The 24179-nt window shown below is 43.9% G+C and overlaps 1 protein-coding gene across 1 annotated transcript in view; it reads left to right on the top strand.

Annotated features, from left to right (window-relative positions):
• Nucleotides 1–5497, top strand: part of prex1 (phosphatidylinositol-3,4,5-trisphosphate-dependent Rac exchange factor 1) — a 204203-nt gene extending 198706 nt beyond the window's left edge. Inside the window, exon 40 of the mRNA XM_078236543.1 lies at nucleotides 5335–5497. Within this exon, the coding sequence (XP_078092669.1) occupies nucleotides 5335–5377 (43 nt within the window). The 3' untranslated portion in view covers nucleotides 5378–5497. The remainder of the gene's footprint in view (nucleotides 1–5334) is intronic.
• Nucleotides 5498–24179: the final 18682 nt, after the last annotated feature.

Below are 24179 nucleotides of genomic sequence, written 5' to 3'. Positions count from 1 at the left end.
GAGATGTGATAGTTGGAGGGACAGACAGGCATTTCTGTAGCTGCAAATGCGAACTCAGGATGGCGAGTTCCCTCCCTGGTGCCAGGTTTGAGGATGTCACTGAGTAACTACAGAGCATCCTGAAGGGGAAGGGTGAACAGCTAGAAGTTGTGGTTCACAGCAGTACCAACAGCAGAGGTAGAAAGAGGGATGTTGTCTGACAGTCAGAATGTAGGGAGCTGGGCAGGAAATTAGCAAGCAGGACCTCCGAAGTTGGAATCTCTGGATTATTCCCAGTACTGCACTCAAGTAAGGAGTATAGAATAGCTGAGTGAGTGGCTGGAGTGATGGTGCAGGAGGGAAGGCTGTAGATTCTTGGGACATTGGGATCAATTCTGGGGGAAATGCGGCCTGTGCAGATCAGATTAGTTGAACCTAAACACAGCTTGGAACATTGCAAGGTGATTTGCTAGTACTATTGGGGAGCTTTTAAACTAAATTGGCAGGAGTGTGAAAACCAGGAGGTAACACTAGAGAGAAAGACGAGATGCAGAGAAAGATAGGAGTGCAGTAGGAAATAGTAAGGTGTTTGGGAGTTTAATGTAAGAGGGAAAGTAGTGAAGTCTGCTGTGCATGTATGTGAATGCGTTCAGTGTGGTAAATAAGGTTGGTGATTTGCAGACACAGGTAGGATGTTTGGATAACTGACCTGATTTAAAGAAGGACAGGACTTGGATTCTTGGATACAAGGTGGTTCAGAAAGATAGGAAAGAAGAAGGAGTGGCAGAATTGATTATGGAGAGCATTGAAGTGCCGGAGAGAGATGGTGGCTGGGATTCTCCGATCTCATTCGCCCCGTCACCACTGCCAGCAAGAACAGAGAATTTGGCACTCGGCCAAAACTCCATTCACTGCAGCAGGGCTGGAGAATCCCAGCCGCAGGCGAGGTCAGAGTATTCCAGCCGATGCTCTGAGACAATCCTTTTCACTAAGAGCTAAGGAATGACCATTTGGAAAGATGCGGATTAATCCGGGATAGTCAGCACGGATTTGTGAAGGGCAAGTCTTGCCTCACAAATTTGATAGAATTTTTTGAGGAGGTAACTAAGTGTGTTGATGAAGGTAGTGCAGTTGATGTCATATACATGGATTTTAGTAAGGCGCTTGATAAAGTCCCCCATGGTCGGCTTATGAAGAAAGTAAGGAGGTGTGGGATAGAGGGAAGTTTGGCCGATTGGATAGGTAACTGGCTATCTAACAGAAAACAGAGGGTGGTGGTGGATGGAAAATTTTCGGACTGGAAACCGGTTACCAGCGGAGTGCCACAGGGATCAGTGCTTGGTCCTCTGCTCTTTGTAATTTTTATAAATGACTTGGAGGAGGGGGCTGAAGGGTGGATCAGTAAATTTGCTGATGACCCCAAGATTGGTGGAGTAGTGGATGAGGTGGAGGGCTGTTGTAGGCTGCAAAGAGATATAGATAGGATGCAGAGCTGGGCTGAAAAATGGCAAATGGAGTTTAACCCTGACAAATGCGAGGTGATTCATTTTGGTAGGACAAATTTAAATGTGGATTACAGGGTCAAAGGTAGGGTTCTGAAGAATGTGGAGGAACAGAGAGATCTTGGTGTTCATATCCATAGATCTCTGAAGGTTGCCACTCAAGTGGATAGAGCCGTGAAGAAGGCCTATAGTGTGTTGGCGTTCATTAACAGGGGGTTTGAGTTTAAGAGCCGTGGGGTTATGCTGCAACTGTACAGGACCTTGGTGAGACCACATTTGGAATATTGTGTGCAGTTCTGGTCACCTCACTACAAGAAGGATGTGGGAGACACTGGAAAGAGTGCAAAGGAGATTTGCGAGGATGCTGCCTGGTTTGGAGGGTAGGTCTTATGAGGAAAGGTTGAGGGAACTTGGGCTTTTCTCTTTGGAGCGGAGGAGGTTGAGAGGAGACTTGATAGAGGTTTATAAGATGATGAGGGGGATAGATAGAGTGAACGTTCAAAGACTATTTCCTCGGGTGAATGGAGCGGTAACTAGGGGGCATAACTATAGGGTTCATGGTGGGAGATATAGGAAGGATGTCCGAGGTAGGTTCTTTACTCAGAGAGTGGTTGGGGTGTGGAATGGACTGCCTGCAGGGATAGTGGAGTCAGAAACTTTAGGAACATTTAAGAAGCTATTGGATAGGCACATGGAGTACTTCGGGATGATAGGGAGGAAATAGCTTGATCTGGGTTTCAGACAAAGCTCGGCACAACATCGTGGGCCGAAGGGCCTGTTCTGTGCTGTGCTGTTCTATGTTCTATTAGGGGGGGCTTCTTCACGCAGAGAGTGGTGGGAGTGTGGAATGAGCTGCCGGATAAAGTGGTTAACATTTAAGAAAAACTTGGACGGGTTCATGGATGAGAGGGGTGTGGAGGGATATGGTCCAAGTGCAGGTCAGTGGGACTAGGCAAAAAATGGTTCGGCACAGACAAGAAGGGCCAAAAGGCCTGTTTCTGAGCTGTAATTTTCTAACAAAAAAAGTACAATTACATTGCTGAATGCAGTCTCTATGCCACCAAGCAGTGAATTATGTAGAGGAACTAATTTTCAAGGAAATTAAAGAAAAGTGCATGAATTATGGAGTTGTTTTAGAATGTGGGGCATTAATTATTCAAAAGTAGGTCCGGAATGTAGTAGTGTAAAAACAGAGAGAGACAGGAGTTTCTTCAGGTGAATGTTTCCAGTTTGCAGTTCAGCAAGAAAAGAAGCAATGCTAGACCTGGTTCTTGGGAATGAGGTGGACTAAATGGATAAAGATGTTGGCAGGACAACATTTAGGGGACATGGTCAATGTATCAAAAACTTTAGGTTGGCTATAGATGAGGACAAAGAACAATCCAGAGTAAGGATAATTAACTAAGGGAAAGCCAACTTCAATGGTCTAGAAAAAAATCTGGCCCAGATAAATTGGAATCAAAGATTAGCAGGCAAAACTGTAATGGAACAGTGAGCTGTCTTTAAAGATGAGAGAGTTCAATTATAATCAAGGTATATTCTCATGAAGGGGAAAGGTAAGGAAAACAAATCCAGAGTTCCCTGGGTGATGAAAGAGTTGAAAATTGTGAAGCAGAAGTGTGCTTCTGACAGATATCCGGCAGATAAAGCACTTGAGAACCATGTTGAATGTAGAAGGTTCAGAGGGGAATTGAAAAAGCAAAGCAAGGGTATGAGAAAAGACTGATAGTTAACATAAGAGGGAATCCAAATGTCTAATATAGGTATATAAATATAGTTTAAAAATGTGGTAAGTGGAGGAGGAGTGTGATTCATTAAGGACCAAAAAGGGTTTTATGCTAAATTCTCCCTCGGTGTACCGAAACAGGCTCCGGAGTGTGGTGGCTGGGGGATTTTCACAGGAACTTCATTGCAGTGTTAATGTAAGCCTAATTGTGACACTAATAAATAAACTTTAATTGTGTTTATCTAATTTGCTGGAGTTTTTTGAGCTAACCAAGATGGTTGACGAGGGTATTGCTGTTGATGTGATGTACATGGGCTTTCAGAGCAGTGGACTTGTGAGCAAAGTTAGAACTCGTGGAATAAAAGGGACAGCAGCAAGATGGATGTGAATTTGGCTGAGTGATAGAAAACAGAGAGTGGCGATGAACAGTTTCTCTTTTCGCCTGCTGGAAGGTTCATAGAAAGAATCATAGAAACCCTACAGTGCAGAAGGAGGCCATTCGGCCCATCGAGTCTGCACCGACCACAATCCCACCCCACATATTTACCCGCTAATCCCTCTAACCTACACATCCCAGGACTCTAAGGGGCAATTTTTAACCTGGCCAATCAACTTAACCCGCACATCTTTGGACTGTGGGAGGAAACCGGAGCACCCGGAGGAAACTCACGCAGACACGAGGAGAATGTGCAAACTCCACACAGACAGTGACCCGAGCCGGGAATCGAACCCAGGACCCTGGAGCTGTGAAGCAGCAGTGCTAACCACTGTGCTACCGTGGAAGTGAAGTTCTCCAGGGGTTGGTGTTAGTGCCGCTGCTCTTCCTGATGTGTATTAATAACCTAGACCTTGGTGTACAGGCTCAATTTCAAAATTTGCGGATGATACAAAACTCGGAATTATTGTGCACCATGAGGAGGATAGTATTAAAATTCAAAAGGATGTAGACAGGTTGATGAAATGGGTGGACGATTGGCAGATAAATTTAATGTAGAGAAATGTGAAGTGATTCATTTTGGTAGGAAGAATGAAGAGAGACAATACAAAAGAGGATACAATTCTACAAGGATGCAGGAGCAGAGGGACTGGGTGTATATGTGCATAATTAATTAAACGTGACAGGGCAGGTTGAGAGCTTGGTAAGTAAAGCATAAGGCACTCTGGGTTTTATCAGTGGGGGCATAGAGTGCAAAAGCCTGAAAATTATGCTAAACCTTTATGAAACACTGGTTTGGCCTCAGCTGGACTGTTGTACCCTGTTGTATCCTATTCTGGGCACCACGTCTTAGGGAAGATGTGAAGACATCAGATTGAGTAATGTAAAGATTCACAAGTATGGTTTAAGGGATGAGGAACTTCAGTTACGTAGAAAGATTGGAGAAACTGGGGCTGTTCTCCATGGGAAAGAGGGCTGGGAGGAGATTTGATGAGGTGTTCAAAATCTTGAGGGATTCAGACAGAGTACATAGGGAGAAATTATTCTCATTGGTTGAAGGATTGAGAACGAGAGGGCACAGATTTAAGAAAATTGGCAAAGGAAGCAATGGCGACATGAGGAAGATCTTTTTCACGCAGTGAGTGGCTGAGATCTGGAACGCCCTGCTTGAGAATGTGGTGGAGACAGGTTCAGTCAAGATGTTCAAAAGGGAGTTGGATCATTCACCGAAAAGGAAAACTTTGCAGGGCTACGGGAAAAAGCAGGGGCATGCACTGGGTGAATTGATCTTTCAGAGGATCAGCACAGATATGATGGATCGAATAACCTCCTGTACTGTAACCATTTCATGATTCCATATGTGTATAGTTATTTGCCATTGATTTCAGTAGTTACAAGCCTGGGATATGATCCGATTACATTAGACAATTAGATTAACAGCGCAGAACTCCAGCACCAAAGAGCAGTTTCACCTTTTGCCATATTCAGCGGTCTGTGTTTATCCTCTGCAAAGCATATAATCAGCTGCGCTGAAGGCCCTAAAATCCAAAGGCCAGCTGTGCTTGGACTGTGCTTATCTCCGCTTAACATATTGAAGAAATGCATTGCTGTTGTTTATTTCTCTTTATTGGAATAAGATAGATCAAAAATTTGAAAATGCACTTCATTACTTCCTTTTTGTTTCCTCTTAGATTGTACCGCCTCTGCCAACCACCTTCCGATGGAGACTTATGAAAGATGCTGTTTTGCAAAGGCTGTCTGAGACTTTTCAGAGAGCTAGCGCTGCTAGACGTTGTACAATTTTGTTGTGTCTGTTTTGCCACAGTCAAACTGTGGGCTGTCTGTGTATGCACAGTAATACAATGGCAGTTGTATTGTAGCCAGCAGCACTGGAACAGAACTGCCGTGTTGCCCAGATTTCCATTAATAGCACAGTGATAGTTGACTGTCCCACTCTTCATCAGCTCATGGATATATTATTATAGCAACCTATAGAGCAGCTACCAGATTAAGAACTTTAGGTATGCAAATGCCTACTCATGCATGGAATTTGACACCTTTGGTTTGTGCCAGTATAATGATGGGTTTGATCACATCTTTTCTCACCATTGGAGTTCTACTGATTTATATACGCATCCCAATGGCTATGCACGGACCTTGTTTTCAGATACTAACTGCCTGGCTGAAGATGTAGGATGCTATGCAAATAGGTTGTTGAGTTTGCAGAGAAGCTGCAGCTGTTTCTTTTACAAAGTACCCATTACATAATGTACTCTTGAGACCATCCACAGTACTGTATACACAGCCATTATATGTTGTGTAGCTACAGAAGGCTCTCAATCATTTTGCTTCACCAGAGCTCCTGATATATCCTGTACTGTTAATGATTCATTTTTTAATGAACAAACCATGTAAAAATTCCCTTAATTATAATGCCCCCTATGGTATTATGCTTTCCCTGTTGCTTCTAAGACAGCTTGAATGTGGTTCACTGAAATTGTCCAGACTCTGTTTGTTCTTCTGTTGAATCAGTGGTTCAATTTTCCATTTACTTTCCAAACCAGCTGTTAGCAGCACAAGCTGAGTTCAAGTGCAAAATGTAAACTAATCCATTGGCCTTTTAGGATAGAATTGCATTAGTGATCTAAACCACCTCAAATTTGTCCAAGTTCTTCACTTGTGTTTTATAAATTCTGCCCGAATCTTGCAGAATCCTACATAAAAGCCTATAAATTATGTTGGTAAATGTTGCTATTTCTGACAGTAACGTACCTGTTGAAACTGGTTTTATTGTCATGGGTGACAGTGTTAGCACCTGCATTTTACATTGAGCACCAGTAGGTAAACCTCCCAACATTCATTTGCCTGCATTATTCGTTTGATGATAAAATGGACATTTCTTGAGGTTGCCGTCATAAAACCTTGTGTTTACCCAGTGCAGTACTTAATTCTGAATGCTTCTGCCACAATACCTATTGACGCAAAATCTGTCAAGAGTTGGATGAAAAGGGGAGGAACTGGAGTTTAACAAATATGTCATGAAGAAAAAAGCAGACTGTAGGCTATGTTATTTTAGCCTCGGTACATCTCCACGTTTTCAGTTTGAAATTGCTGGTACTTAGGCTAGAATTATTTGAAAAGCTGTCTAATTTGATCTAATATTTGTTATGTCGCAAACAGCAAGAGGCCTTTTTGTAAGCATTTTGGTTTTAGTATTAACTTTTTAAAAATTTCTGTCTATTTGCACAATAGATAAGTGTTGAAGCTGTTGTCTCAGGGCGAAAGATTAATTGGTTAAATTTTGAAGCCCGCTGATAGTGCCTTAAAGCTAGAATTATAAGCTCCTGGAATTCACCTGCTTTGTTAGGTTGAAATATTGTTCAGTATTAACATGGTAAATATTCTATGGTTATAACTATTTTCTTTTAAATGTAAAATATCTTCTTCTGCAATTGTTTTTAAGAATTATGTTGACCGTTCTACTGGCTGAGCAGATACCGCTTTACTTATTTGTACATATGTTTTAAATTGTGAATTAAAGTAACTTTTTGGCTTAGAATTGGGGAGGATGATATAAGCGGTGAAGAAATTGTATTTGATTTAATTCCAGTCCAAAATTCCATGATTTCCTGTCCATGCGTTTCTGCATGGCTTGTAGTCCAGAGAACAGATCATTGCATCACCCCAATTAATCATCTCCGTTTTCACTGAAGCAGTATAGATTGTAATTGATTGAGAAATGTGTGACTTAACCTATATGCAATGTCCAAGATGCTTAGCTCAGCTGAGCCAAACATGTGAAAAATCATAAATTCCAGTATTTCACCAGAGAAACTCTGCTTCCTTTTTCATGAGCTGTTTGTATAAGCAGCCTTGGATGTCTTCAGTGCTGTTCTGGTAGTAATTTAATCATGCATTACTCAGCGTGGTTGTAACAGATCTTGGAAATTTACAACGCCCCCTTAATGAAACTGTATCTATTGTGATGAATTTGATAGTGCAATTGTCCGTTCTCTTTTCCTTAATCCTCCTCCTCCTCCCATTTGTTGGCTCTGATTACATAGAAGCTGGCCATCTTTTTTGCCTCCTGTAAGTGATCTTTCTTTAGGTATAAGCGAGATGGGGATTCCTGGCAGATTGTTCTTATTGTTGAGTCTCGTCTGTCTTCAGCCAGTGTCCACAGATGCACACTTTCCACCAAGGCCCACTGGACAGCAATCAACACATTCTCTCCCAAACTCCACCCCCCCCCCCCCCCCCCATTAACCCAGCAGTGCTGAGTTAAGTTACAATGTCTTTTATAGATTTGGGTTACATGCTGCACTGTGTGGAAATTTTCTGTGCAATAAGTAACTCAATTAAGAAATAATAGGCATTTTTAACTGGCTCCCAATTTGTTTTTCCTACATTGCACAACGTGGAAGATCAATTTATTGTGGCTAATAAAAGCATTTTTATTTCTTTGCTCATTGTGTACCAAGTTCCAAATTTAAGGGTAGATTTGAATTGGCCCAGCCATTTAAAAAAAAAAAATTCATGTCAGTCCAAATTAATATTTTGGCAGCTTCTTGTGGCTAAATGTCTGCTCAGCCTGTATTTGGGTCAAATATTGACGTTAATATGTTGCTTAAATTCAGCAGAAAATAAATTCGCTGAATTTGGATAAGTAGTAATTCATTGTCATAACTAAACTGTTAATAGAAAAATTGTACATACATTTACAAGCAACTTAAAATGCTTAATCCTCTGCAAACAGAGAATGGTACATTGTGATTCTGGCTCTTGTCCGATCTGTTTGCTGGTCTGATGCAATTACTTGTTTTAAACATTCAGGAATATTAACACAATTCTGTTTCATTTAAAGTCCTAGATTGCACCTCTTGTCTGGCAAATATCAATTCGCAGATCTGTAAAATTAAGACAATCATTTCTCTTGATTTTAGATTAAGGGACCAAGCCCTTGTAACAGTTTCTGTCATTACCAGTGCAATACTTTCTTTATCAAAGACCAGCAAGGAAGAGGTGCACTTTCATCCCATGACTTATTAAAAATTGACAAAACCTTTGTTGTGTATAATGCTTGTAACCATTGTTTTGCTAATGTTGTAAATACATCAGGTTGGTGATGTAGTTTTTCTTCAATTCTACAGTTGTACAGTGGTTAATTTTAAATGCTATTTTATTGAAATAGTTAGATTGTCAGATTTAACCTGTTAGCAAATAAATTTTTATTTACTGTTGAGGATTGGATGTGCCTTTAATCCTGTTTTCATTTAATAATTGAGCTTTGTTGTATTTAATGAACTTTCTGTCCCAGAATATCTATAGCAGTGGCTAATCAATCACACAGCACACTTCCTTGTTGAATATCCAATTCATTAATCATTTTACAAGTTACAAGTTGGCTTAACGAAATTATGTACTTTTTTTGTAACAACGATTTTGTTAAGCCATTTTCTGTTTACATCTTTGATCTGTTGCACTAGTTTCTGCCCCATCACAGTTGAAACGCATTTGCAGAGTGGAGATTAATGGCACTTTTAAATAAGCACATTGCAGGGTATCAATTCTTTGCAACAACGAGTTAGGGTTGTTTAGGGAATGGGAACACGCTGAGATTGGCTACATCTTCCATTCTCAGTGCACTAATTAGTTTAATACTGGACTCCTTTATTCAAAACTTGGCCACTGAGACTTGAATTGTTACTGATGCTCATCAGAAAATCACCAATGGCACATACCCATGTGCAAAGGAAATAGGACAATTGGTCAATTGTGGACTGAGGAAAGAGCTTCAGATGATATGACTGAACTGCAGCAGTTGAAACAGTGGTCGAACATTATCTTGTACTGAGTGCATCCTTCCAAATTTCTCTCGGAAGCTTTCCCTTTAAGTTACTGAAATCCTGGAATTAGTGACGTTATGGAAGTAAGAATTGTAGACCCTTTGCGATGTAACTACTTTGTGACCAATAAAGTATTTCACCACAATCGTGAAGCTATCTCTAGTTTTTAACTGCACCTGTCTCGAAGGAAAAAGGTTTACTGAAACCCGGTACACTCGGCTGTAATAGGATCTGTAGACATAACTAAATAGGATCAACTGTTACTTTATTTCTGCTCATGTGTTAATATGGACTTAAACCCTGCAAGAATCATTCCTGCATCTTGCCTTTGACGAGATAGTGTTTTGCTTATCCTGTAGTGAAATATTGCTGGCACATCAAGATGTTTGAAATCCAGTGAAGAATAATAAACCAGAAACCACGTAGGAGTTGCATGCTCCTGTTTACTCATATTATCAGTTCTTGACTTTAGGATTTTATGAAGGATAAACTTACCCAGAAAATTGGGATTTGCTATCCTTAAACTATCTGTAAACCTCAGTCCCAATATACATCGGATCTGGCTGACACAGCTCCCAACACAGTCAGTCCTGGCTGGAGCTATAGCTCTGTGAATCAGGATGACCATTTCCAATTCTCCTTGGAGACTACAGTCTACTGTCTCAGACTTTTTAATGACAGAACTTCCTTAAAAATATCAAAGCATATTTTCTGGAGACATCCTGTTTGGATGGTCAGTGCTTAGCCCTTTTTAACCTCTTTTAGCCTGATTCCTGCATTGATACAGAAAAACCATTCACCATGATGCTTCCGCAAACAAAACAATGGACCCCATTCGGGTGTGATGACTCTGGCTTCCAAGTTGAAATGTTGGTGATAAAGTCCATTTCTCCATAGCTGCTAATTGTATAATGGCTGTTGACTGGGGGCCATCAGCTCTGAGCGTCTCCTAGTTTCTTTAATTAGATTGTCTGATGGCCACAGTTTTGCCTTTGAGATAGTAATATCTCAGTGTCTTGACACAATGTCGACTTGGTTTTGAAGATTAACCCCTTAAAGCCTTCCTCTGTGTGTCGAGACTTGGCCTGTTTGCAGTGTTTATGTCCATCTGGGTTTTATATTTATTAGGAGTCCAGTTGGAGGGGATTCCGATCCTACACTAACATCTCATTCTCAGACCCAATATCATATTACCAGCAAAGTGTTTCCATGTTGTGAAGGGACTTGGTAGGGTAACTGTGGAGATGTTTCCACAAATGGGTGAGATCAGAGTTCAGGGCCAAAGATAGTCACTTGTTACAATTCAATTAAGGACCTCTTTTATTGACAATCCAATTGGGGAGTGTTACTATTTCAAGAGAAGTCCAAGCACCTTGTTTTCACCAATGGAGGGATGCAAGAAGATTTCACATTTTTTACAAAATACTATTCATGTTTCTGCAACCTGGAGACTTATATATCCTATTTTGTTCAAACTCCAATTGCTTCAGACACAACTGCCTGTATCTCATTTCCTCATCACTGCTTTCCTTACTGACCTACATTGGTTTCGAGTTCCCCTTACACAATGAATTTTAAATTGTCACTCTTGTCTTTTAATTCCTATTTGCCGGAATTCTACCGCCTCGTCCATCACGGAATCGGAGCGGGTGAGGGTTGGACGACAGAAATGTCTGTTGACCTTGGGCGAGAATTTCCAGTCTCGCTTGAGCGAGACCATATAATCACACCCAATGTCTTTGGCCCATCTGCTCACTGCAATCTTTTGCAGCCATGCAAAACTGAGCAGAGCTTCAACTTCCAAATTTTATGCATACTCTCCCCCTTCACCCCACGAATTTGTCACAAAACTGCAATAGTTCTGACACAAAGTCTTCAACCTCCCTCTCCCTTTCTCCTCACCTAAAAGCCTTCTCAAAACCCATATCTGTTCCATTATCTACTGTTTATATTTTCACGCCCCCATGTTCGAAGTGCATTAGAAATCTAAATTGCTGCCAGTACAGACCAGTGTAGGCTGAAGCTGCTTCATGAAGTATATGTTTTTGCCATAGGCCCCTAAAGAGATAATTGCTGGCGTGATGTGTATTATAAGGTTCATTATGATTTATAGCAGAAAGCTGGTTCTGCCAGTGATTGTTTGCAGATTATTATACCTCATTTTCCTCTGATTGTTCTAAAATTAATGAACAACTTCCTGAATGCTGCACTATATTCAATAGTCAAAGAGAAATGATTGTTTCATATGGAAATAATTGCAGTCCAAGAACTTGACGCGCATCTTTTAACAAAAAAATTATAACATAAGTGGCTTCCCATGAATCTGAAATTATTTCTACAGTGTAGGTAGACATGTGCACAGGTTGGTCTAGTGTAGGTGGTTGTGGTACATAGAATTAAATACGCACAGTAATAGGGCAATTGGCTCAACCAGTCTGTCCTGGTGTTTATATTTCATGAGTCTTCCATTCTATTTACCTCATCTCAGCCTTTCAGCATATCTTTCTATTTCTTTTTCTCTCACGCACTTGTTTACCTTCCGTTTGAAAGCGTCCACGCTATTTCCTCAACCACTTCCCATTTCACAATCTAACCGCTATGAGTAGAGAAATGTTACCTCATTTCCCTTTGAATTGAATTAAATTGAATTTAATAGTAACTGTATTGTATTCATAACCTCCAGTTTTGAAGTCGAACACAAGTAGGAACGTTTTCCAATCTACTAAAATCTACCCTTTTAAGAAAAATGCCAGCTATTTCAATCTGTCCTAACAGCTAATATCTCTGGTGAATCTGTATTTTCCCTGGTGGTTCTATATTTCTATTGTATGGAGGCCAGAAATGTGCCCACCCCTCCAAATGCAGTCTGATCGGGGTCCCATATAGATTTAGCATAACCATTACTTTTGAACATTATACCATTGGAAAATAATCCCATTGGTTTATGAGCAATTTTAATTGCTTTGCTGATCTGTGCCTTTTAATGATTTGTTCACTTGTATCCTTAGATCATTTCACTCTTTCACACCATTTAATTCCTTATTTTCTAAGACATAGGTGATGTTTACACTTTTTCCCATGAGTAAATCATCCCACATTGACCTCTGTTACAGTTCATGTGCCATTCAGTGACCCAGCCCTAATGTTGTTCCCTAATGTCTGCTACCTCAGTGTTGGTTATATCCCCAGTTTGGAATCATCTACAAATATTAATAAACAGTTATTTGTTCCTAAACCCAAACCATTCATGTAAATTATGACAGTGGTCCCAGGACTGACACTTCCTCCAATCTGAAGCATTACCCTTTATCCTGTTTTCCATGTTTTAAATAAATTTGTTACCCATTCAACTATTTGTCCTCTGACTCCTTCTGTCATAAGCCTACAATATGATACCTTATCAAATCCCTTTGAAAATGCAAGTTCATGATATTTACTACATTTATTCTTGCCTAACAAGAATTCTGTTGGGTTAATTAAACATGACTTGTATCTATGCTGACTAAATTTCATTGTTTTCCCTGTAGCTGTTCAGCTATCAAAACTTTTAGTATACAGTAAATATATAAAAATAGATTCAAATATCTTTCTCATCACTGACATACTGTTGACTGACCTATAGTTGACAGGTCTTGTTCTATTTCCCTTTTTGTGTTTTGAAACATCCTTTGTTATCCGCCTGTCCTTTGGCATTAATCTTTCTTCTAAAGAGCTTCAATATCTATTCCTTCTGCCTCTCCGCTGGTCTGTCACTGCATCTATATGCCCAATAAAGAGTTTCTAAAACTGATCCTGTTTCCACGACTTAATGATGGCACCTTATCTCAAGGAGGACAGAGAAAATGTTTTAAGGGTACTAAGAAGGCTTCAATGAAAAGCCCATACATTGTCATTGGCGCATGGGATGAACTTGCTGCAAATTATGCCATGTGGAATTGCCTTTTCTAACAACCCAAAAGGATTTGGAAAGTAACGGCAGAAGCTCTGCTGCAGAGAAGCAATGAAAACTGAAGGATCGAGAGCAGAACTTGACCTGAGAGCCACCCTACCCTCAGCTCCCCTCTTCCTCAGAGCAATTCTTGTCCTTTCTGTCTAAAGACCCGTGGCTCTTCCATGTCACCTGAGGCTGAAGTTTGACAGGTGTCATCCTCATAACAAGGGACTGATGACAAATGATTTATTTTTCCAATTATAATCCCTTTTCTACTACCAGTGTTTCTTTTAACTAGTGAAAATTCTGTTCTCTAGGTATCCACATTTCAGTCATCCCTATTTATATCAACAACCTGTTATGAGGATTTTTAAAAAAGATACAGTTATTAACTGGTGGAACACAAACTGGATAGCGTAGGTGTCTGGGCAGTCTCCATTGTCCTCAGAGGGTTTCAGCTTTTAAAAAAAAATCCAGATAGAGGAAGTTACTAACTGTATCTTCCTCTATCTGGATTTTTTTTTTAAAGCTGAAACCCTCTGAGGACAATGGAGACTGCCCAGACACCTACGCTATCCAGTTTGTGTTCCACCAAATGGGATGGAAAGAAAAGACAGCCAACTCCCTGAGAGCATGAAAGACCCTATCCCCTGTTGGCTTTACACAATCCTGAAACATTTCAAATGTTTCTGAGAAGAGGCACCAAAATGTACTGACCAATTCTAAAACAATGAGTGCAGCAGACATGGCTAATAGCATTTCTCTGGAATATACAGCCAGCAGGGTACTTTAAGGGTCTAGTTATTAAACAGGAGACAGTCAAGGCAATGCTGCACTGAAACAGGCAGCTGAAGCTGTTTGGTCTCTATATCTGATGCACCATCAATCAAGCAAAGACTAGTTTGTATGCAAGAACAAATAGGCTTTTATTAGCAAAAGACTTGGAGCACACCCATGCCGATGAACTGGTCCAGACTGAGGCAGGGGGTGGGGAGCAGTCGCCTTTATACCTGGACCGGAGGGGGAGGAGTCCCGGGCAGGGACGTGTCCAGGCATGTCACACACACAGGCAATAAGCTAACAGTGGTTGACCACATTCACCCCCTGTTTTTAAAAAAGAGTCCGGCGGGGGTGAGGTGGGTGGAACGATATTTACAGAATTACAAATTTAGTCTCTGGGGGGCTTGATCTGCTGCTGCGACCGCCGTAGTGCCGGTTGTGGTGTCGGTTCAGGTGGCCGCGGTGTTGGATCAGGCACCAGGTTGTAGTCGCTCGAGTCGTCTGTCGTCCCTTCAGATTGTCGGGTGCGTGGTGGCGGCTCCTGGGGCTCAGGCATGCTGTATACGGGGGTTAGGGGAGCGTGCTGTGGCCCTGGTGCTGTATGGACAACGTTGGGGGTTAGGGGTGTGGGATTGTGGGTCGTAGTGGTCCCTGAGGCACCTGCGGGTGCCAGGTCTCGAATAGAGACCGTGTCCTCCCGCCCGTCGGGGTTCGCCACATAGGTGTATTGGGGGTTGGCGTGGAGGAGTTGGACCCTTTCGACCAGGGGGTCCGACTTATGGGTCCTCACGTGCTTCCGGAGCAGGACAGGGCCTGGGGACGTTAGCCACGATGGTAGTGAGCTCCCCGAGGAGGACTTCCTGGGAAAACAAACATTCTTTCACGAGGGGTAGCATTGGTAGCTGTGCAAAGCAGTGATCTAATCGAGTGTAGTGCATCAGGGAGGACCTCTTGCCAGCGGGTGACTGGAAGACCTTTAGATCTCAGAGCTAGTGAAATGGCCTTCCAGACTGTCGCGTTCTCCCTCTCTACCTGTCCGTTCCCCCTCGGGTTGCAGCTGGTGGTCCTACTCGAGGCTATGCCTTTGGAGAGCAGGTACTGTCGCAGCTCATCACTCATAAAGGAGGATCCCCGGTCGCTATGGATATAGCTAGGGAAACCGAACAGGGTGAAGAGCTGTGCAGGGCTTTGACGACCGTGGCCGAGGTCATATCCGGGCAGGGAATAGCGAAGGGGAAACGTGAATATTCGTCAATGACGTTGAGGAAGTAGATGTTGCGGTCAGAAGAGGGGAGGGGGCCTTTAAAGTCGATGCTTAGGCGTTCGAAAGGGCGGGTGGCTTTTATGAGGTGTGCTCTGTCTGGCCGATAGAAGTGCGGCTTGCACTCTGCGCAGACCTGGCAGTGTCTGGTTATAGACCTGACTTCCTCAATGGAGTAGGGCAGGTTACGGGCTTTAATGAAGTGAAAAAACCTGGTGACCCCCAGGTGGCAGAGGTCGTTGTGGAGAGTCTGCAATTGGTCTATTTGTGCGCTGGCACATTTCCCTGGGACAGGGCGTCTGGGGGCTCATTGGGCTTCCCGGGCCGGTATAAGAAGTCGTAATTGTAGGTGGAGAGCTCGATTCTCCACCTCAATATTTTATTGTTTTTGATCTTGCCACACTGCGTGTTATTAAACATGAATGCAACTGACCGTTGGTCCGTGAGTAGGGTGAATCGTTTACCAGCTAAGTAGTGGCACCAGTGCCGTACAGCTTCCACTACGGCTTGGGCCTCCTTTTCGACAGAGGAGTTCGGATTTCAGGGCCTTGGAGGGTTCGTGAGAAGAAGGCCACGGGACTGCCCGCCTGGTTAAGGGTGGCGGCTAGGGCGAAGTCAGACGCATCGCTCTCCACCTAGAACGGGATGGATTCATCTGCAGCATGCATCGTGGCCTTCAGGATGCCTGCTTTGATGCGGTCGAAGGCCAGGCGGACCTCTGCCGTCAGGGGAAAAGAGGTGATTTGATGAGCAGACGGGCTTTATCTGCATAATTGGGGACCCACTGGGCGTAATACGAGAAGAAGCCCAGGCATCTCCTCAGTGCTTTGAGACTGGTGGGGAGGGGAAGTTCCAGGAGGGGACACATGTGGTCGGGATCGGGACCGATGACCCCGTTTTCCACAACACAACCAAGGATGGCGAGGCGGTGTGTGCGGAATACGCACTTCTCCTTATTATAGGTCAGATTTAGGAGTGTGGTGGTGTGGAGGAATTTGTGGAGGTTGGCGTCGTGGTCCTGCTGATCATGGCCGCAGATGGTGATGTTATCCAGGTACGAGAAGGTGGCCCGCAGCCCGTTCTGGTCTACCATTTGGTCCATCTCACGCTGGAAAACCGAGACCCCGTTTGTGATGCCGAAGGGGACGCTAAGGAACTGATAGAGGCGGCCATCCGCCTCGAAGGCAGTATATTGGCGGTCCTCCGGGCGGATAGGAAGCTGGTGGTATGCAGATTTTAAGTCGATGATGGAGAACACCCGATATTGCGCAATCTGATTAACCATGTCAGGTATGCCAGGAAGAGGGTACGTGTCCAGCTGCGTGTATCGGTTAATGGTCTGACTGTAGTCAATGACCATGCAATGGTTCTCCCCAGTTTTAACAACTACTACTTGGGCTCTCCAGGGGCTGGTACTGGCCTCAATGATCCCCTCCCCTAGGAGCTGTTGCGCTTCGGACCTGATAAAAGCTCTGTCTCCAGCACTATACCGTCTGCTCTTGGTGGCGATGGGCTTGCAGTCGGGGGTGAGATTTTCAAACAGTGAGGGGGGGGGCGACTTTAAGGGTCGAGAGGCTGCAGGTGGTGCGCAGTGGGCGATCTAAGAACTGCTGATTGCAAAGAGAGAGCGGGGTAAAAGGCCCATTATACTCCATGGTGGCGCACTGAAGGTGACTCAGGAAATCTAGCCCCAGGAGTACGGCAGCGCAGAGTTGTGGCAGCACGAGGAGCCTGAAAGTTTTGTACACTGTGCCCCGTACAGTCAGGGTCGCCACGCAGTACCCGAGGACATCCACCGAGTGGGACTTTGAAGCCATGGCGATCGTTTGCTTCACTGGCAGTACTGAAAGGGCATAGCGACTCCGTATTCCCATAGTCAAATAAAGTTTGTAATGCGACCGTTTACCTCGATGTCCATCATGGACCTGGCGAGTTGGTGAGGCCTGGATTGGTCCAGCGTAATCAAAGCCACCATTGGATTTTGCGAGTAGTCGCACGTGGCTGACGGCGTCCAAGATGGTGGCCCGCACGGCCCACATGCGGCTGATGGTGTCCAAGATGGCGGCCCGCATGGCCCACACGCGGCTGATGGTGTCCAAGATGACGGCCCGCACGGCTCACACGCGGCTACCGGCGCCCAAGATAGCGGCCCCCGCGGGTCGCACACGGTGCTACTGGGCTTGGAGGTCGATTTCGCTCTGCATACCTTCGCGTAATGGCCCTTCTTTCCACAGCCGGAGCAGATCGCATCCTTCGCCGGGCAGCATTGTTGGGGGTGCTTCCCCAGGCCGCAGAAGTAGCACTTCGGGCCTCCAGAGACTGCCGCAGCGGCCAGGTCATTGGTGGGACGTGACGTGGTGTAGGCCTGCGGCCCTCCCGAGTACAGAGGTGGCGGTGTCCACGATGTGCCCCCGTGGTCGGGGGTGTAGGCCTCAAGATTACGGAAGGCCACCTCTAACAAGTCGACAAGCGCCACAGTCTTTTGTAGGTCCAGCCTACCCTGTTCCAGCAGTTGTTGTCGGATATAGTTTGACCTGATACCCGTGACATAGGCATCTCTGATTAAGTCCTCAGTGTTTTGGGCGGCTGTTACAGTCTTGCAGTTGCAGGCCCTGCCAAGTGCTCGCAACGCACGCAGGAATTCATCACCCGATTCTCCTGGCTGTTGTCTGCGAGTAGCCAGAAGATGTCTGGCGTAGATTTCATTAGACGTTTTGTTGTACTGGCCTTTTAAAAGTTCGATCGCATCCTTGTAAGTTTCAGCGTCTCTAATCATCGAGAATACTTGATCACTTACCCGGGCGTGGAGCACGTGTAGCTTGTCGGTTTCGGTCCGGACGACGGAGGAGGTGAGGAAACTTTCGCAACAGCGCAGCCAGTGATCGAAGCTGTTAGAGGCTCCTACAGCTTGAGGGTCCAATTCGAGTTTGTCGGGTTTCAGTATCTGCTCCATCCCAAAACTTTTGCTAATAAAATTGATGCACCATCAATCAAGCAAAGACTAGTTTGTATGCAAGAACAAATAGGCTTTTATTAGCAAAAGACTTGGAGCACACCCATGCCGATGAACTGGTCCAGACTGAGGCAGGGGGGTGGGGAGCAGTCGCCTTTATACCTGGACCAGGGGGGGGAGGAGTTCCCCCAGGGGGGGAGGAGGGCCGGCAGGGATGTGTCCAGGCATGTCACACACACACAGGCAATAAGCTAACAGTGGTTCACCACAATATCTCACCCTTTGTCTTGGAAGTATTGGGTGGAATTTTCCAGCTGTTCAGGCCAGCAGGATTTTTTTGGTCTCACTGCAGTGAATGGAGATTTGGCTGAGCTCCAAATTCTCTGTCCTTGCTTGCAGCAGTGGCCGAAAAATTCCAGCTATTGTGTTCAGATTTGCAAAATAACCATCCTGAGAACAGAAGTCTACCACCAACAAATACCCCCTGGAAGGCAAATAAACAAAATGGTCACAATGTGGAGTCACACCAGCCCAAAAAAAGCTGACTGTACTTCTTTATTTTATCTTCTTCATAAATTGTAAAATAAAACCTTAAGCCTATCCTCTTATTCTGCCATCTGTAGTAGCTTTTGTGACATGTGAATAGTGGTTCCAATTTATGTAGACTTTTTTAAATTTAGGAAGTACCTTCAGTCAACTTGTTTTTGTTTAACCTCAGAAAACCTGTCTGACGATTCCAAAAGCATAAATAGTGGGATTTCTACAGCACTGACAAAGCACATCTTGCCTAAATTCACAAAAAATGACCCTGTTACGGTCAGACCTGGAGAGAAAGGAGGGGAGTTTATATGACCCCTCCTCACGTGATCATGACTAGCCTCAGTGTAAATTATTGCTGCATTCATCAATATTGGATTTTATTCATTCATGAGATATGACAAAATCAGCATTTGTTACCCATTCCTAATTTGCCCTTGACAAGATGGTGGTGAGCTGTCTTTTTGAAGAACTGTTGTCCATCTGGTGTAGGTAAACCCACGGTGCTGTTAGGAAGGGTGTTCCAGGATTTTGACCAAATAACAATAAAGGAATAGGAATATAGTTCCAAGTCAGGATGGTGCGCGATTTGGAGAGGATCTTGCAGGTTCACAGACATCTGTTGCCTTTGTCCTTCCAGGTAGCAAAGGTTTTGGGTTTGGAAAATTTCTAAGGAGCTGCTGCCTCACAGCGCCAGGGACCCCGGTTCAATTCTGTCCTTGGGTCACTGTCTGTGTGGAGTTTGCACGTTCTTCCCATGTCTGCGTGGGTTTCCTCCGGGTGCTCCGGTTTCCTCCCACACTCCAAAGATGTGCGGGTTAGGTTGATTGGCTATACTAAATTGCCCCTTAGTGTCAGGGGGATTAACAGGGTAACTATGTGGGTGGAATTGTTGTTGGTGCAGACCCAATGGGCCAAATGGCCTCCTCTGCACTGTAGGGATTCTATGATTCTATGAGCCTTGGTGTGTTGCTGTACATGGTACATGCTTCTGCTGCTGGGTGTTGGTGATGGAGAAAGTGAATGTTTAAATGGGGTGCTGATCAAGAAGGCTGCTTTGATCTGTATTATGTTGAGTCCTTAAGAGCTTTTGGAGCTGCACTCATCCAGGCAAATGAGCAGGATCCCCTCACTCCCGACTTGTGCCTTGTGGATGTTGGGCAGACTTTGTGCAGTTAGAAAGTAAGAATTTCCAGCCACTAACGTGCCCTGGTTCCAAAACATGTACATGGATAGTCCAGTAAACGTCTGATCAATGGTAACCCCCAGGACTTTAATGGTGTTCTTGTTACCATTATCCCAAGCCTGAATGTTGTCCAGTTCATGCTGCATGTGGACACCATCTATTTCAGTATCTAAGGAGTCATAAATTGCGCTGAACATTGTGCAATCATCAACCAACATCCCCACTTCTTCATAGAATCCTAGAAGGAGGCCATTCAGCCCATCGATTCTGCACCAACCACAATCCCACCCAGGCCCTATTCCACCAAGCCCAATCATTTACCCTAGCTAATCCCCCTGACACTAAGGGGCAATTTAACATGGCCAATCCACCTAACCCGCACATCTTTGGACTCTGGGAGGAAACCGGAGCACCCGAAGGAAACGCACGAAGACACAGGGAGAATGTGAAAACTCCACACAGACAGTGACCCAAGCCGGGAATCGAACCGGGGTCCCTGGCGCTGTGAGGCAGCAATGCTCAGCTCCCCGTGCCTGCGTGGGTTTCCTCCGAGCATTCCAGTTTCCTCCCACAGTCCAAAGATGTGCAGGTTAGGTCGATTGACTATGCTAAATTGCCCCTTAGTGTCAAGTAACAAGGTAAATTCATGGGGTTATTGGGATAGTCTGAAAGATGTGCTAGTTAGGTGTATTGGCGATGCTAATTTCTCCCTCAGTGTTCCCAAACAGGCGTTGCAGTGTGGCGACTAGAGGATTTTCACAGTAGCTTCATTGTAGTGTTAATGTAAGCCTACTTGTGAGACTAATAAATAAACTCTTCCCCATAACCCCCAGCCCCCACTCTTCCTCAGTGTGTTGGGGTAAGGTAATTTTTTTTTTATCTCAAAAATATACTTTATTCATTAAAAAAAACTCTCAAATAAGACATTGCAAATGACAGATCCAAAAGTTACAAACAGTACAAAAAATGAATCATTTTTACCCTATAATACAGTGCTTATTTACAAAACATTACATTAATTACATTTCATTACTTAAAACTATGTACATCATCAGAGTTTAGTGTGTGCCGTTATTTTTCAGATTGGCACACAGTTACGCAGGCCGAGGGTATTCTGCAGCCCCGCCCTCGGTCTGCCTCGGTTGAGACGCTTTACACGGTGGCCTTTCCCCATTGTGCCTTTGTGGCGGCTGCCCCAAGCTTGAGTGCGTCCCTGAGCACGTAGTCCTGGACCTTGGAATGTGCCAGTCTGCAACACTCGGTTGAGGACAATTCTTTCAGCTGGAAGATCAGCAAGTTTCGGGCGGACCAAAGCGCGTCCTTCACCGTAAGGTAATTTTAAAGCAACTGAAGATCTTTAGGCCTGATGAACCTCTGCAGTGATGTTCTGTTGCTGAGATGATCAAATCGCAACCATCTTCCTTTATGATAGGTATGACTTAAACAAGCGGAGAGTTTTCCTTCAGTTCCAATTGCCTTCAATTTTGTTCCAGCTCTACTGCATTCGCCAAATACCATCTTGATGTTAAGTGCCATCACTCTTGCCTCACTTCTTGAGTTCGGCTCTTCTGTTCACAATTGGACCAAGGTTGTAATTAGGTCGAGAGCTGAGTGGTCCTGGGGGACCCCAAACTAAGCATTGGTTGAGTAGGTTATTGCTGAGTTAGTGCCGTTGGAGCTGACCACTGAGAGTAGTTTGATGGGACAGTAATTATCCAGATGGGATTGTCCTGCATTTTGTGGACAAAGCATACATGGACTATTTCCCATGCTGTCGGTGTTGTTGCTGTACTCAAACAGATCGGGGTATGGTTAAGTCTGGGGCACAAGTATTCAACACTACAATCAGGATGTTGTCGGGGCACCGAGCCTTTGCTGTATATTGTGCCTTCAGTCATTTCTTGTATTCACGTGGATTGAACCAAATTGACTGAAGATTGGCATCGGTGATGCTGGGAACCTCAAGAAGAGGCCGAGATGGATCTATCATAGAAATCATAGAAACCCTACAGTGCAGAAGGAGGCCATTCGGCCCATCGAGTCTGCACCGACCACAATCCCACCCAGGCCCTACCCCCACATATCTACCCGCTAATCCCCTAACCTACGCATCTCAGGACTCTAAGGGACAATTTTTTTAACCTGGCCAATCAACCTAACCTGCACATCTTTAGACTTTGGACTTTGGACTTTCCACTTGACACTTCTGGTCAAAGAGGGTGCAAATGCTTTAACTGCTGCTGCTTGATGATGGTGGTGGAGGAAGTGAATGTTTAAAGTGGTGAATGGGGTGCTGATCAAACCGGCTGCTTTGACCTGGATGGTATTGAGCTCCTTGAGAACTGTTGGAGCTGCACTCATCGTGTATGTTGATTCCACTGTTTGGCATGCAAATAGTCCTGTGATGTAGTTTCACAGGTTGACACCTCATTATTTAGGTATGCCTGGTGCTGGTCTCAGCATGCTCCCCTCATTGAGCTGGAGTTGATGCTCTGCCTTGATGGTAGAGTGAGGGCTATGCCAGGCTATGAGGTCTTTCAGAGAGCAGTCAAGAGTCAATCACATTGTTGTGGTTCTAGAGTCACATGTAGACCCAAGTAAGGACAGCCAGATGGGATTTTACAACAATCCAATACTTCGTTAGTCACTGTTACTGAGACAACTAGCATTTATATCCAGATTTATTAACTAATTGGATCTAATATCCACTCGCTGCTGGGGTGGGATTTGAACTTATGTCCCCAGAATATTGACCTGCATTACTAGGTCAGTCACATTACCACTAGGCTATTGATTCCCATATTTTGAAGAGAACACAGTGTAAATTGCTTTGATTTCTTATTTCCCTCTTTAGTATTTTATAACTTCATCGATCTCTGACCATTTGTGTTGTCCTTACACTTCCCGTTAGTTTGTCCTTTCCTCTCTCTTTCTGAATCTATATTGTTGAGTTTCTATAATTTTGAGTGGTTCCTCCTCTGCATGCTATGAGCTTAAAGTCTTAATTATAATTCTAGTTATCTTTTTTGCTGGGATCTTGGTTTCAGCCTCATTTAGATGCAGCCTGTCCAATTCTTCATTACCTTATATCTCAGTACTAATGTCAGTTTCCAATGAAAGGGAAGGCCTCCCTCCCACACCATTCTCTGACTATTGTAATTTGTTTGCCCCTATCCTATTTTCCAAATGGATTACTACCTGTGAGATCCTGCGTTTAAATTTAGCCTCAAATTCCTAATATTCTGTTAGTGCGATTTCTTCAGTAATTCTTTTGATGTCTTTGGTTCCTCTCCCTACTTTTCTAGATTAATTTCCAAGCATCTTGAGATGTATTTACTGTGATGCTAGGTAAGTAACAAACCCATTAGGACTCTTGTTCCAGACCACAAAGAATAAAGATAAAATCCCCAATAACTCTAACCTTTCTACTTTGCACCACCTCCACTTGGACATTCTCCTGATTTCTAGTGCCTTGGTCAACATTTTAGCTGTCCTTACCACAGTCTTTCTCCTCCTCCTCACATGTATTGAGTGCTTTCACCTGCTGGACAGATGCAGTGTCTGCTGAATCTCCTTCATTCCCTCCCTTCACCCTCCTTATACACTCTCCCCTTCTTGTACAGGTACTGTCCTTGTTCTCTGGTAAGTGAGTTGTTTTGGGAGTTGCTGCGGGGTAAATCGAGATGTCCGCTATTCTCTTAACTATAGACAATACAAAACTCATGATGCAGATGTCTCTGTATAAAGACGGAACATTTATTCAAAAGAAAAACAAGCAGCTGCGAGGAGATCATCAAAAGAATTAAGGAGCTCTGAGATAGAGCGACAGAACCTCTCCGATGAATCTGACAATCAAGAACAGATCAATTATAGTTTTTCTGATCAATTATTCCTGTCTTACATTAGCTTAAAATCAATTACATTTAGTATACACACATCAATAATAATCCTTGACATTCACCTCAGCCAATTGCATTTCACTGTCCTGCATAATGATATCTCATTTGTCCAATTAATCCAGACGCTAACTCCCATCTTGGCT

This window comes from Mustelus asterias, chromosome 20 (genome assembly GCF_964213995.1).
Source record: "Mustelus asterias chromosome 20, sMusAst1.hap1.1, whole genome shotgun sequence".
NCBI lineage: Eukaryota > Metazoa > Chordata > Chondrichthyes > Carcharhiniformes > Triakidae > Mustelus > Mustelus asterias.
Note: the sequence above shows the minus strand (reverse complement) of the source record. Positions and strands in the feature narration are given on the sequence as shown.